Source organism: Zootoca vivipara, chromosome 8, assembly GCF_965207765.1.
Source record: "Zootoca vivipara chromosome 8, rZooViv2.hap1.1, whole genome shotgun sequence".
Taxonomy (NCBI): Eukaryota; Metazoa; Chordata; class Lepidosauria; order Squamata; family Lacertidae; genus Zootoca; species Zootoca vivipara.
Window position 1 is genome coordinate 69,529,484 of NC_142591.1, and position 13,539 is coordinate 69,543,022.

The window sequence follows — 13,539 nt, forward strand, 5'->3', positions numbered from 1 at the left end:
CGAGTAAATGACAACGTGGATCTTACTCCCCAGTATCTGTGCACAGGATTAGAATGTAAGTATTTGTGTGGTGTGTGAGGGAGCAGGGTTTCAGATATGCATTGTGAAAGTCACTATGGCAAATGTCAGAGCAGGAACGGGAGACCAGTAGTCCTCTGGATGTTGTTGGAATATTTAACTTCCATCATCTCTGACTATTGGCCATGCTGGGAGGCACCAAAATTTAGAATTAGTTGGCTCTGCCTGTTGAAGGGATGCCTGCCTTTCCCCCCCGCAGTTCCCAGGCACTACTGGTTGGAGTTCAAGAACATCTGGAGCATCTTGGGTTCTTCACATCTGAATTAGGCTATAAGAATGACTTTCCTCAAAAGGGTAGATGAGATTGAGAGAAGCTGAGTCCCCCATCTCTGTGATGGACTAAATCAGGCATCCCCAAACTGCGGCCCTCCAGATGTTTTGGCCTACAACTCCCATGATCCCTTGCTAACATGGCCAGTGGTCAGGGATGATGGGAATTGTAGTCCAAAACATCTGGAGGGCCGAAGTTTGGGGATGCCTGGACTAAATCATGTCTCAAATTGGCTACTGTGCACAACTGTAAAGGCTCCTCATCTCTTGCTATTTTTTTAAACTCTTTAAAATATAAAACAAAACAGTACAACTTTCATTTTGCTAATACTTTATTTTTTCATATTAAAGCAAGCATAAGAACTATTACCAAATGACCGAAACATTGTTTTATGTAGATGTATCTGCCATTTTATTCTAATGAATGATCTAAATCAGTGTTTCCCAACCTTGTGCCTCCAGATGTTTTGGGACTACAACTCCCATCATCCCTAGCTAGCAAGACCAGTGGTCAGGAATGATGGGAATGGTAGTCCGAAAACAGCTGGAGGCACAAGGTTGGGAAACACTGATCTAAATGGTAAGAGTCAGTATAACCTGAGAGTTTTTGCTTTTAATAAGCCTTTGGGTTAGGGTAATTGTTGTCATATGCTCAGAAACCTGGAAAGGGAAATTTAATAGGGGAGAACATGAAACAATTATTAGCCTCGTATTCAACACAGCATTTATGATCAAGGCTGACAAAACATTAGACACACATTTTAAACAGTGTAGTGTTCTTTAGAAGTTGTTGGATTACAACTCCCATCAGTCCCAGCAAACATTGCCAATGGTAATAAAATTATAGGTGCTGTAGTCTAACAATATCTGGACAGTACTACATTGGCTACCCCTGCCTTATGCTGTTTTGTTTTTTAAAGAAATCAAAACCAAAATTCATCACCACCACTGCTCCTAGTGCTTGTTCTGTCACGGCCTTTTAGCCTCAGCACATCCATGACACTTCGAGCATAGACGTCGCGCAAATTAACATTGACGGTGCAATCGTTGGACATGTTCTTTGTGAGCTTCTTTAAGGCTTCACGCTGTCGGAGAGCAGCTTCCTTTATCTTCAGTGTGAAGTAGCAGGCAGAAAAGCGGTCATTGATGATGGCTATCGGCAAAGCCAGAATGAGAATTCCCGACAATATACACACGAACGCCACTATCTTGCCGATGGTTGTGTCCGGCCTAATGTCTCCGTAGCCAACTGTCGTCATGGATGTCGTAGCCCACCACCAAGCACAGGGCACACTTGTGAAGGTTGTGCCGTGGACACCTTGCTCGACAAAGAACTCCATGGTGGAGAAGATGGAGATGCCCACAGAGAGGAAAAGCAGGAGCATGCCAACCTCTTCATAGCACTGGGCAATGGTCATGCCCAGGGACCGCAAACCTGCAATGCAAGAGAGGATTTCAGTTCAGGTCACAGCCTCCATCTTTGGTGGCTGGTACCCCCTTCTCAGGGGCTGGACTGAGGAGGAATGGTGGAGACCCCCCCTTCTCTTGAACCTTCCCAAGAACAGGAGGACACTATAGATTTAGAACAGTGGTTTGCAGAAGGGCATAGTTCAGAGACTGCAGAGGGGAGAATCTTGGAAATATTGAAAGAGGAACAGCAGGAAGAAGCAGCACCAGGGGAGAGACAGCTGACAGACTCAGTGTCTTTGGAAAGCATTCCTGACCTTCCCTCTCCCAGGACCAGGCATGCACTGAGGGTAGTAGAACAGAAAGCTCACATTAGGTGTGACGTACAGTAGAAGAGACGGAGGGGGTGGGACTTTACTCGGAGCAATGGCATTATCCTAGTTAGAATGCATTCCTTCAGCTCTCTCTGTGCATAGTTGAATAAATTACTTGGTAAGAACCGTTTTTTGTTTATCTGCTTCTTGGCTCCCACCATGGGAAGGATAGGATTCCCTGAAGCCTGATGCCCCTGGGACTTGTAGGGTGGATGGCTGGGATGCCAGCAGTAGGTGGAACCTGCATCAATGACAGCTGAGCCCCATAATTCTAGTTTTGTCCTCATCCTCCTCCCTGCTGTGTTCTGCAAGGGCAACAGTGAGACAAGCTAAACAGGACCAGTAGTGGAGTGGGATAGAGAGGCCTTGAGCAAAGCTGTGGTCATGTGAGCAGTAGGGGTTGAACTAAAGCCCACTTGAACAGGGAGAACAGTCCCTGGTACAAATATTTCCCTAGGTTTGAGGTGGCTCAGAGGCCAAATGTGGTTCTCTAGGTCTTTCTGTCAGGCCCTCAAAACTCTCTCTAGGACACAAGCCTCCTTTTCCTGGCTCCTTTCCTCAGTGTCCCTGCTTTGCATGCTTTTCCGTGGCTAGAATGTATCCTTGACTTCTGATCAAGCCACTTGCTTGCCTGGATGGAGGATAGAGAGGTGTGCATGCAGAAACTACGGTACAAATTTATTTCTCCACCCACTTTTGCCTCTGGTCCCACCCACCACTGGCATGTGGTCCTCAGGAGTGGATGTAGCCCTTGGGTTGAAAAAGTGCTCTCATCTCACCCAGTATTTATTAGGGGAGGAGGCCCAATATAGCAAAAGAGGAAGGAAAATGCATTTGGAGAGGTTGGACATGGGGTCTGAACGAATAGAACAATTCTTCCAACAAATTCAGCCCTGCTATTCTCTCTCAACAAAACAAAACATATTCAGTATCCTTATGTAGCTGGGAATCAACCAGCACTCAGTAGAGTAGAACAATTTCTTCCCATGCCTTGGATGCAGTACCTTCTGTATAACCCACATTAGCATTTGCCCTTTTAAAGCAGCACCACGCTGTTGGCTCATATTTAGTTTGTTGACTCAGGATCCATCTGAGTTCTACTGAAGTCCTTAAGTAAGTGATACTGCTTACAGTCATCTCTCCAAATTTTGTACTTGAGAATCACTTCCTGCGTGCAAGAGCTGACATTAATCTTCTGTACCTCAATACTAAATGTATCTGAAATAATGAATTTTAGAGGTGGATAACTGCCAACTGTATGAGCTCAGGACTATAGCTTTATTATCACCAGTTCTGGCGCCTCCCCCCACCCCCCAAACCCCTTTCATATCAACTAGCCTCACATCAAAACAAGATTCTGTTCGATTGAGGTACTTCACACAGCTGCAATTTATGTACATGCATGTGTAAGAGCAGCCTCAACCCTCATATTAAAAGGATGCAGTCCTATACAGACATCTGGGAGTTAGTCTCATTGAACTTGATGGGGTTCCTTCCAAGCACAAAGAGGCTTGCAATGCATAGCACCAAATTTATGGTCTCTCGTGAAAGCCATTTTAATGGCACATGTCAGTTGTTTAAAATACAAATTGACTGTTTTCTATGTCAAGTCTTCTCCATGTTTCTTCAAAGATGGAACAACTCAAGAGCTGGTGATCCATCAGTCTATGTATGACATAAAAACAATATGCCGTAGTGTCAAGATGTGTCAAGTTAGCACTTTCTATAACTTATGCTAGTCTGGTGGAGTAGCAAGTATAACTTGCCTGCAAGAGTGGTGTTATGTTCTAATGCAGGCATCCTCAAACTTAGGCCCTCCAGATGTTTTGGACTACGATCCCATCTTCCCCGACAACTGGTCCTGTTAGCTAGGGGTCATGGGAGTTGTAGGCCAAAACATCTGGAGGGCCAAAGTTTGGGGATGCCTGTTCTAACACAATACATGGACTCTTTAACACCAGGATGCATTGTGGGTGGAAGTCCTCACCATAAGAGTTCATTGCCATTTTGCCACTGGCTTGGATACCAGCAAGTTTCTTCTGCCCTTACTCAATCTCATTATTCCTCAATGTCTCTTTAAATAAATTCTCATCTCCTAGGATGAGTAAAAATTGATTATTCCACGGGGCCAGCAAGGAAAGAGGACTCTTTTATCTTTCATGGCACCCGTGACTAACATAGATCACATATGTTATATGGACATAAAAGTTTCTTTCCTCTCTCTTTCTTCCTGCAATATGTTACAAACGGGAATGAATCTGAAAATAAAAGAAATTACAGATGCTGGAAGGCCATTGCTTTGTTAACAGTTCAATGATGCTCAGTTTATTTACAACTCATCAATGGGGACCTATTGTTAGAAGGTTTTCTCCTGGAAGCTGGCATCTTTTCTGAATTAGATAGCCAGAGGTTGGCTGCAATAAGTGTGTGTGAGAAAGAAACACATGGAGTCTCCTTCTTTGGAGGTCTTTAAACAGAGGCTTGACAGCCATATTTCAAGAATGCTTTGATGGTGTTTCCTGCTTGGCAGGGGGTTGGACTGGATGGCCCTTGTGGTCTCTTCCAACTCTATGATTCTATATGTTTGAGTGTTTCAGTATCTTTAACAGTTTTACATAGTTTTCTGAGTCTCCTGGAACTTATGAAGCAGCTATATACATTCAGCAAATAAAACAGGTAAAGTAAGTGATAGGTGAGAGCGTTTTTGGAAGCCCAAATCAGATGAAATTGGGGGCACAGTTTTGGGAGTTTGCCCTATCTTCTGCCATGTATATATTCCAAAAGGAAGCCTCCAGTGCTCTGCCAACAAAAGGAAACCAATCTGGGATTTCTCTCCATTTGAGGAAGTGGGAAACATGTTGCAACAACAGATTCATCTGAGGCAACATTTGAGCCAATCAGCTGCAAGCACAGCCTTGCTGCTATGACTTTCCAGTCTGATCTGTTCAAGAATAAAAGAAGTGAACAGAGCATTATAAATTTAGAATAGCCGTGTTCATACAGGCAACCCCCTCTAGGCAAATGTTTGCAGATATGAATCCAGTTTTATTTTGAATAGTAATGCAATGCTAGGGACCCAGGTGGCGCTGTGGTTAAACCACTGAGCCTAGGGCTTGCTGATCAGAAGGTCGGCGGTTCGAATCCCTGTGACGGGGTGAGCTCCCGTTGCTTTGTCCCAGCTCCTGCCAACCTAGCAGTTCGAAAGCACGTCAAAATGCAAGTAGATAAATAGGAACCGCTACAGCGGGAAGGTAAACGGCGTTTCCATGTGCTGCTCTGGTTTGCCAGAAGCGGCTTTGTCATGCTGGCCACATGACCTGGAAGCTATACGCCGGCTCCCTCGGCCAATAATGCGAGATGAGCGCACAACCCCAGAGTCGGCCACGACTAGACCTAATGGTCAGGGGTCCCTTTACCTTTACCTTTAATGCAATGCTGATAGCAGGGCATCTCTGACCCTTGCCAGTTTACTCACTGTTGACAATGAAACTGGCAGGCAACCAAACTAGCTTATATAGGGGGGTGATGAAAAGGTTAGGAGAAGTGATTAGAGGGAGTTTCTAGCATGATGGTCCAATTAATCTATGTTGGGGTAATAACATAATTTCTGGACTGTACCACTTCAGGATGCCAACATGATTGAATACACTTTTACACTTTTATACACACACACCACCACCACCACCCCCCGCAAAAGTGAAATTCCCAGATACGACTTTCAAACAGTTGTGGCTTCCCCAAAGACTTCTGGGAGCTGTAGTTTGTCAAGGGTGCTGAGAGTTGTTAGGAGACCCCTGTTGCCCCTTCCAGAGCTCCAATTCCCAGAGTTCCACATGAAGACTGATGGACTGGGATATGTACAGTCACCTGCTTGCCTTGGAAATGATGCTGGGGAAGGGTCTGTCTGGGGTTTGGTGGCTACAAAGTTTAGCTTGCAACATGGGGCCAGTCTCATGTTGTGGGCCTCTGCTCATTTGGAAGTCAGCTTCTCACCTGAGTTTCTTAAAATTCTCCCCTTATGTAGAACCACAAATGAATCAATTTCCCCAAGAGTTTCCTACACGATGTAGATTTACCTGTTGAATGCCGGCCCAACTTCAGCATGCGCAGACCCCTCAGCAGCCTTAAGACCTGAACAATACGTCCCATGTTTTCCAGCTCCTGGGAGCTGTGTCTGCCACGCAAGCTCTCCACTACCAGAGTGATGTAGAAGGGCAAAATGGCCAGCAGGTCTATGATGTTTGCTACACTCCGTATGAAGTAGAATTTCTTCTGTGTGCACAGGAAACGCAGGATAAACTCTCCTGTGAACCAGGCAATACACACGTACTCCAGGATATCAAGGAGCTGTGGTGGCAGCCAGCTGAGTTCCACAGAGATGAGGGCCATGTTGGCAATAGAGATGATGACAAAGGCCATGGAGATGGTGCCAAAAGTCCTGGCAGCGATGGAAGACGCAGGTTTTTCCAATACCTCCCAAAGCTTTTGCCTGAATCTGGGGCAGAGGCTCCCGGAGAAGTCCTCTTCCTCTTCTTGGGCATCGAGGGCTTCAGCTTCTTTCTTGATATCCAAGGCTTCGCTCAGTTCCTTCCTCCTGAAGTACCTGTGCAGGGCAGCGAAGCACAAAATGTGACACTATATTACATCTGAAACAAATGCAAACACATGGGGCAGCATGTGCACCACCACAACCAACTTCAATTACATATGCAAAAAGACAGCAGCCACAAACTTCAAGATGTGCTCTTGCGAATCTCAGAGCTGTGAAGCCGGATGATCAGCAAAAGGGACAAACCTAAAATGAACCTCAGGTCCTCCGTGCTGCATATCAAGTCTGCCTTAAAAACAGGGGTGGCTAACCAGTGGCCCTCCAGGTGTGTTGGACTACAGCTCCCATCAGCTCCAACCAGTATGGCTAATTGCCAGGGCTGATGGGATTTGTAGCTCATCAACATCCAGAGAGCCACACCTAGCCGTCCCTGCTTTAGATCATATATTCATTTAATCTAAGGTTACCAGATGTCCCTGTTTCCCGGGGACAGTCCCTGGATTTACAAATCAGTCCCCATACAAAATCAATTGAAGTTGAAAAGTTTCCCCGGATTCATTGGGGGGGGGGAATCTGGTAACCGTAATTTAATCCCAAGAGGAACCTGTTTCTGCATTAGCCTGCCTCAGCCCAGTATACCTGAATGAGCGTCTCCACCCCCGTCGTTCAGCCTGGACACTGAGGTCCAGCTTTGAGGACCTTCTGATGGTTCCCTCACTGCAAGGTTACAGGGAAGCAGGCAAAGGGCCTTCTCAATAGTGGCACCACCCTCCCATCAGATGTCAAGGAAATAAACACCTATCTGACTTATAGAAGAGACCTGAAGGCAGCCCTGTTTAGGGAAGATTTTAATGTTTGAAGTTTTATTCTGTTTAATATTCCATTGGGAGCCGCCCAGAGTGGTTGGGGAAACCAGCCAGATGGGTGGGGTATAAATAATAAAGTATTATTATTATTATTGGTATACCCAGTGATTATTTCTGGGGGGGAAACAGTGTTGGAGTTGCCCCCCCCCAGCATCTCACCCTGCCACCCCCACCCCCTGTGAGCCCTTCTGTAGTGGGCTCACCCACAACCCCAACTTCCACCCCCTTTCCAAGTACACAAAAAGGCCCTGGGCAACTAAACTGGATTACTTCAATACAAAACTCAACCACTGCCATCATTTTCTGTCCAGCTGCTGCCTTGCCTAGGCGGCAGGAATTCACATCAGTGGCACCCAGGCCAGCACCTCATCTTAATTCCCTTCATCTGTGCTTACCTCAACTGCAGAATTAATCTACAACACCCTACTGAAGCCTTCCCCAACCCTACTGGATTTGGGCCCATGGCCCCATCGATTACCCACCTGTCCCTGCAGCAAGAGTCAATGCTGAGCTCATCCAGGCCCCAATACTGGATCTCCTGCAGGAAGGAAAGTGCACAGAGCTGATCCATCACGTGCAGCCGGCCCGTCTGGTAATAATTATGGATGTAACTAAATGCCTGAGAGCTCCGATCAAAGAAATATTCATTCTCCACCAAATTGGCATCATCACAGAGATCCAGGAGGCTAGAGGCAACGTCCCGGGCAGCTGACACCACTACAGCCAGCTTGCCCAGGCGGGTGTCCGGGTAGCAGGACAGCTTTTTCTGGGACAGCACAAAGCGGGCCCCTCCCACATTGACTGTGATACAGTCCAAGGACGGGGCCACCGGCCGCAGCAAGGTTCCCGGCTCCTCCTCACTACAGAAGACACTGGACTCCACAGATCCAAAGGACGTGCTCTCACCCAGCTCCTCTCCAGATGCTCCTGAAGAAAGGGACAGGCAGCAAGGAGGGGACTTCATTCTTCAGCTGCCAGAGGCAGCCTTCTCTCTCCTAGAGAAAATGACACATGCAAGTCAAAGAGCCCATGCTGGGGCAAAGCAACAGAACAAACAATTATGCATTGTTTTTTTCCGGTTCCTCAATTCCTCATGTAGCACTTTGTCTGCAAGATCTGCAGTGGCTGCCAATCTGCTACTGGGTCAAGATTTTGGTGCTAACATACAAGGCGCTATGCAGCTCAGATGCAGTCTGCCTGAGATATCACCTTACCCCCTCACATACCCACCAGATCACTGTGTTCTACAAAAAAAGTACCAAAATTATCAGAAGCCCATTCTGAGCAGGGCCTTCTCTGTGTCTGCCCCTGTTTTGTGGAACTGCATCCTTGTTGAGATACAACAAACACCCACTATTTGTAGTTTCTGGAAACAATGGAAGGCATTTTTTGTTTCAACAAGTCTTTCCAGCTGGATGTTGTTGTGGTTTTTAAATTTCTCTCACCCTTTGATGCTTTTTTAAATTGGGTTTCATCCAATGCTGCAACAGCAGAACCCATTCCTCACTGCACAGTACAGATTTCAGGATCAGAAGAAATAAAGGGTTTTCTTTTAAGGTGAGGGTGTGTGTGTAGCTAGCCACTATGGTGGCAGAAATAAGTAAACAAGTCTAGTAGGATATCAAGTTGCTCAGGTTTGTAACTTTTATGTCCTTTCCTGTAGTAAATAGAACCAACTGGCCACTAACCGTAAGGTTTGAGATCCAAATATTTGAAATTTATAAATATTGTTCCGTCTTCATAATATAATCTCTCTGGGTATAGAATGCGGAGGGTTGGGTTTTTTGCACCAGTTTTATAGGTTACTCAAAGTTGGTATGGAACCATAAGATGCTAGATATGAAAGTAACTTTTTTATGACTAAATGTCCAACACAGCAGGGCAGGTTAAGCAGAGATGCAGTGACTGGCACAAAACCAGTTTTAACCAAGCCAGTTTTAAGGTTCTGCTACTTACATACAAAGCCCTAAACCTGGACTAGGTTGCCTGAAAAACCATCTTTCTTCCCACTGCCTGGTAAGGGCACTACAATCAGTGAATGGAACCTGGTTAGATTTCTCACAGCCTGATGATTATTGGGCTTTTTCACCGGCAGCACCAGTGTTGGGGAATGCCCTCGCTGTTGAAATATGAGAGGCCCCATCAATAGTGGCATTCCGCCGGCCCCTGAAGACACACCTGTTTAAGCACACAATTCCCTAAACTGAACATCTGATTTTATTGTTTTAATTGTTTTAACAGTTGTGCTAGCTCCTATATTGTACATCCTAATTAAGGAGGTTCTAAAGTCTTAATGGAATTGTTACTGTGTATTTTAAGTATGTAATGCTTTTATACTTGATTTTATAGTTGTAAACTGCTTGGAAGCCTTTTGGGCTGATAAGCAGCATATAAACAAATAAAGAACAGTGACTCCTAGCTGGGGCTGATGGGAGCTGGAGTTCTGCAACATTTGGAGGGCCACAGATTCCCCATACTGGTCCTTCTACACCACCTGGTTCTCAGCTCGTACAGCATGCTAGAGCCTGGGAGAACAAGGTACCTTACCAGGTGGCTGCTTGCCTAACAAAATATGATGACCCCTCCTTCCCGTTATTATTCTGAACCCAAAGCAACTTCTGGGAAATGCTTCACTAAAAGTACAAGTGCAGAGAAGTCGCAAGCCATGACATTTAGGGATGACCACTCACAAGATCCCTTGAAAGAAGAAAGCTCATTATCACTGGTTCTATTGGCCGGCAATCAAAACAATGGCATTGGCCAGTCTATCTGTACACATTAGGTTTCCTCACTGGAATTTTGTTTAATATGAGGCAGTTTCCTTTTCAACATTTAGTCTGCAATCCTCTGCACACTTAATCTAGGAATAAGCCCTATTAAACACAACAGGACTTGCTTCTTCCATGGGTTTTTCAATTAATCTTGGCAAGGAACTGGCAAGGAGCAGAGCTGCAATTTACATCCGTGGCACTTGAAAAATTAAAACAAATACGCCAATTAGTCCTTCACATTCTCTACCCGTTCTGTAGATTACAAACTGTTCTCTCTTTTTTGAGAGGGGGGGTTGGTTGGTATGTCCATCACTTAGTGCAACTTTAGATACCCCATGATTATTAGTGCAACAATTAAAAACTCCTTAATAATAATATGCAACATCAAATACTATGCAGCAGCAGCAATAATAATAATTAGTGCAGCATTAAATGTGCATTTATATGCTAATAAAATGTGCATTTGAATCAGCATATCCCTTCATCAGTTTATATCACCAGCCTACCAATTGTGTTTTGTTTCTCCAAGAATCTTAAAAATAAGCAACTGGCAAGAACGCAGGAAGCTGCCTTACACTGACTGTAAGGCCTTTCATCCATCTAGCCCAGCATTATCTACGCTGAGTAGCAGCAGCTGTCCAAGGGACACTTCGAACCCTATCTTGAGATGCCAGGGGTTGAACCTCGGAACCTTTTCATGAAAGGCAGGTGCTTCACCAGTGAGCTAGAGCCCTTCCCCTACCTGTGCACAGGATACTAGAGTTGTATTATTAATAATAATTACTATTATTATACACAGCTGTGAAGCAATTCACAATATCTTAATTTAATTATCATTACATGCATTTATACCCCACCTTTCCTCCAAGGAGTTCAAGGTGCTATACACCGATCACACTGCTTTCCCCATTTTATCCTTACAACAACAACAACAACAACCCTGTAAGGTAGGTTAGCCTGAGAGTGTGGGACTGGCACAGCGTCAGAGCATGGATCTCTTTAGTCCAAGTTCAACACTCTGCCCAAACACCAGGTCAATAATCATCCACCAACCCCCCCTGTGATACCTCAGTCAGTAGAGCATGAGACTCTTAATCTCAGGGTTGTGGGTTTGAGCCCCACATTGGGCAAAAGATTCCTGCATTGCAGGGTGTTGGACAACATGACCCTTGTGGTCCCTTCCAACTCTACAATTCTATGATTCAGTACCACATTCCTCTGCACGTTTACTTGGAAGCAAGTTCCACTGATTTTAATAGGACTTACTCTGCCTTTGCAAGCACACATACGATGTGAACACCAAATGGCATTGGAGCCATCATCTCGAAACCAAGTGTTAACGCTGAAAACAAGCATATATATATGCTTGTTTTCAGTGTTAACACAATATATATAAAAACAAAAATCCAGAGTATCTAGGACGGTAAAGACAGATGAGCCTGCAATCTCATGCACACTAACCTGCAAGTAAGCCCCTCATTCAGCACAATGACGCTTACTTCCGAGTAAGCATGCATAAGGTTGCGCCCTCGAAGACCCCCGCCGAATCCCTGCGAAATAAACCCAAGAAGCGCGACACACAGAAGCAACTCTGATGGATTGACAGGACAGGAGCTCACCTATTCCAGCCAGGCATCGCCTTCAAGGTTCAAGAGCCACGCCCCCTTACCTGCCTCCACTCGTGCTGCTCCGGGCACATCGCAGGGCTACAGCTCTCCGCGCCTTCCCCGGCTGGCGCTCGCTTTTAAGGGCGGAAGGCTCGCCAGCTCCGCGCTTCTCTGCGCACAAGCGCGCTCTGCCGCCGGCGCCTGTGGCTCGCCAACTTCTGGGCAGCGCTTCTTGGTTAGGCGCGTGAGCAAGCGCACGAGCAAATCAGAGCGCAGCTCCGAGGTGACAGCGAGAGAAGGGTGGGGTTCATCACCCGGGACATCTTTAAAAGACTCTGGAACGGGAGTCGCGTGCTTAGGAAGGAAAAGGGTCTCGCCAGAGCTGAGGAACCCGCAGCCGGCTGAGCGCCCTACAGAAAAGTTTGTTCCCCGAGTACTCTGTAGTTTGGCAGCTCCTTCGCTTGCGTGCTGACTTGGATCCAGATTTGGTCATGCATGGAGCAGGGACTATTGCGTTTAGATCCCACATCTCTTCCAAGGAGGTGTACATGGTTCATTTCCTCCCCATTTTGTCCTCACAAAAACATTGTGCTCTGGGTTATGCTGAGAGACTGTGAACAGCCCAAGGTCACCCAGTGAGCTTGAAACCAATGGGAGCCGGGCTTCCTCGTGGCTCGTGCACGGAGCTGGCACCAATGAAATCAATGGGATCCAGACTTGGGTTGCTTTCAGATAAAATTTATTAGATACCGGTATTCATCCTGATTTGTTTGCACAAGGTTTGCTGGGAACATGACTGTTTATTGAGCTTTTATTCCGATTGGGTTGGGAGATGATAGGATCTCACAGTTGCTGCCCTACACACTGCTTTCATCACTTTCTCTATCACAAAAGTGTGTGGGTTTTGGGGGGGCAGGGGAGGGAGAGTGGGTTTGCGGTAATATAGCACCAAACCCCACTTTAATTGTGCAACCTCAAATTGCTTATGGACAGTTGAAGCCCACCTTCAAAATAGTGGCAGTCTGAAAGTGTCCTTAGTCAAGCCTGGAGCAGGCCCATCGAAATGACACCCTTACATCTTCAAATCCAACCCGAGGAGTCCAGTGGAACTTATCTTCCCAAGGAAGATTGCCCAGCATGGCAGCCTTGCAGCTTATGAATGATGAATGTTTTCATGGAAGTGGATCTCGCCAAGTTCATTATGAACTTTATGATTGCGATCTGGCAGCAGTTAAAGCTTCCTACTGTGCTAGTCTAATACCCAAGGATGAAGCCAGTTCCATTTTTTTTTTCATGCTGACAGTCTCTGAGAAAGCAACCCTATGCACACGCGCGTGCACACACACACACACACACACACACACACACACACACACACACACACACAAACTGGTGTAAAATTCCATTCAGCAGTGGGGCTGCCGGTCTGCCTAAGACTGGCAGAGGGAAGGTAAGCAGTGGGTTCCCGAGTCACCTGCCTGTGCTGGAAGGGCTTTGGATCCAGCCCCTCTGGTCCTGTACCTGCCATGTCCCTTTTGGGATTGGGCAGAGCCAGGGCTGCAGACTTAATTCCAGGGAAATCAGCTGACTGACCTGGAGCTCTGCTGCACCCTAAAC

General features: G+C 46.1%; 1 protein-coding gene across 3 annotated transcripts; it reads right to left on the reverse strand.

The window, feature by feature from the left end:
• Nucleotides 1-668: 668 nt before the first annotated feature.
• Nucleotides 669-12,496, reverse strand: KCNV1 (potassium voltage-gated channel modifier subfamily V member 1). 3 transcript variants are annotated; one of them, XM_088675842.1, is made up of 4 exons: nt 11,935-12,496; nt 8,027-8,539; nt 6,206-6,732; nt 669-1,783 (listed from the first exon to the last, which is right to left on the reverse strand). In XM_088675842.1, exons 2-4 carry the CDS (start codon nt 8,506-8,508, stop codon nt 1,272-1,274), a joined length of 1,521 nt encoding a protein of 506 aa, XP_088531968.1. In that variant the 5' UTR covers nt 8,509-8,539; nt 11,935-12,496; the 3' UTR covers nt 669-1,271. The 3 variants fall into 3 exon arrangements, with proteins under 3 accessions (XP_088531968.1, XP_034981381.1, XP_088531969.1); XM_035125490.3 differs by having other exon boundaries at nt 11,985-12,470; XM_088675843.1 differs by having other exon boundaries at nt 11,777-12,112.
• Between the last annotated feature and the right edge of the window lie 1,043 nt (nt 12,497-13,539).

Coding starts and splice junctions, on each gene's coding strand:
- KCNV1 (XM_088675842.1), bottom strand. CDS start 8,508: ATGAAGTCCCCTCCTTGCTGCCTGTCCCTTTCTTCAGGAGCATCTGGA. Junction 6,733..8,026: donor GACTCTTGCTGCAGGGACAG/GTGGGTAATCGA, acceptor TGCCCTGCACAG/GTACTTCAGGAGGAAGGAAC. Junction 1,784..6,205: donor GTTGGGCCGGCATTCAACAG/GTAAATCTACAT, acceptor CTTGCATTGCAG/GTTTGCGGTCCCTGGGCATG.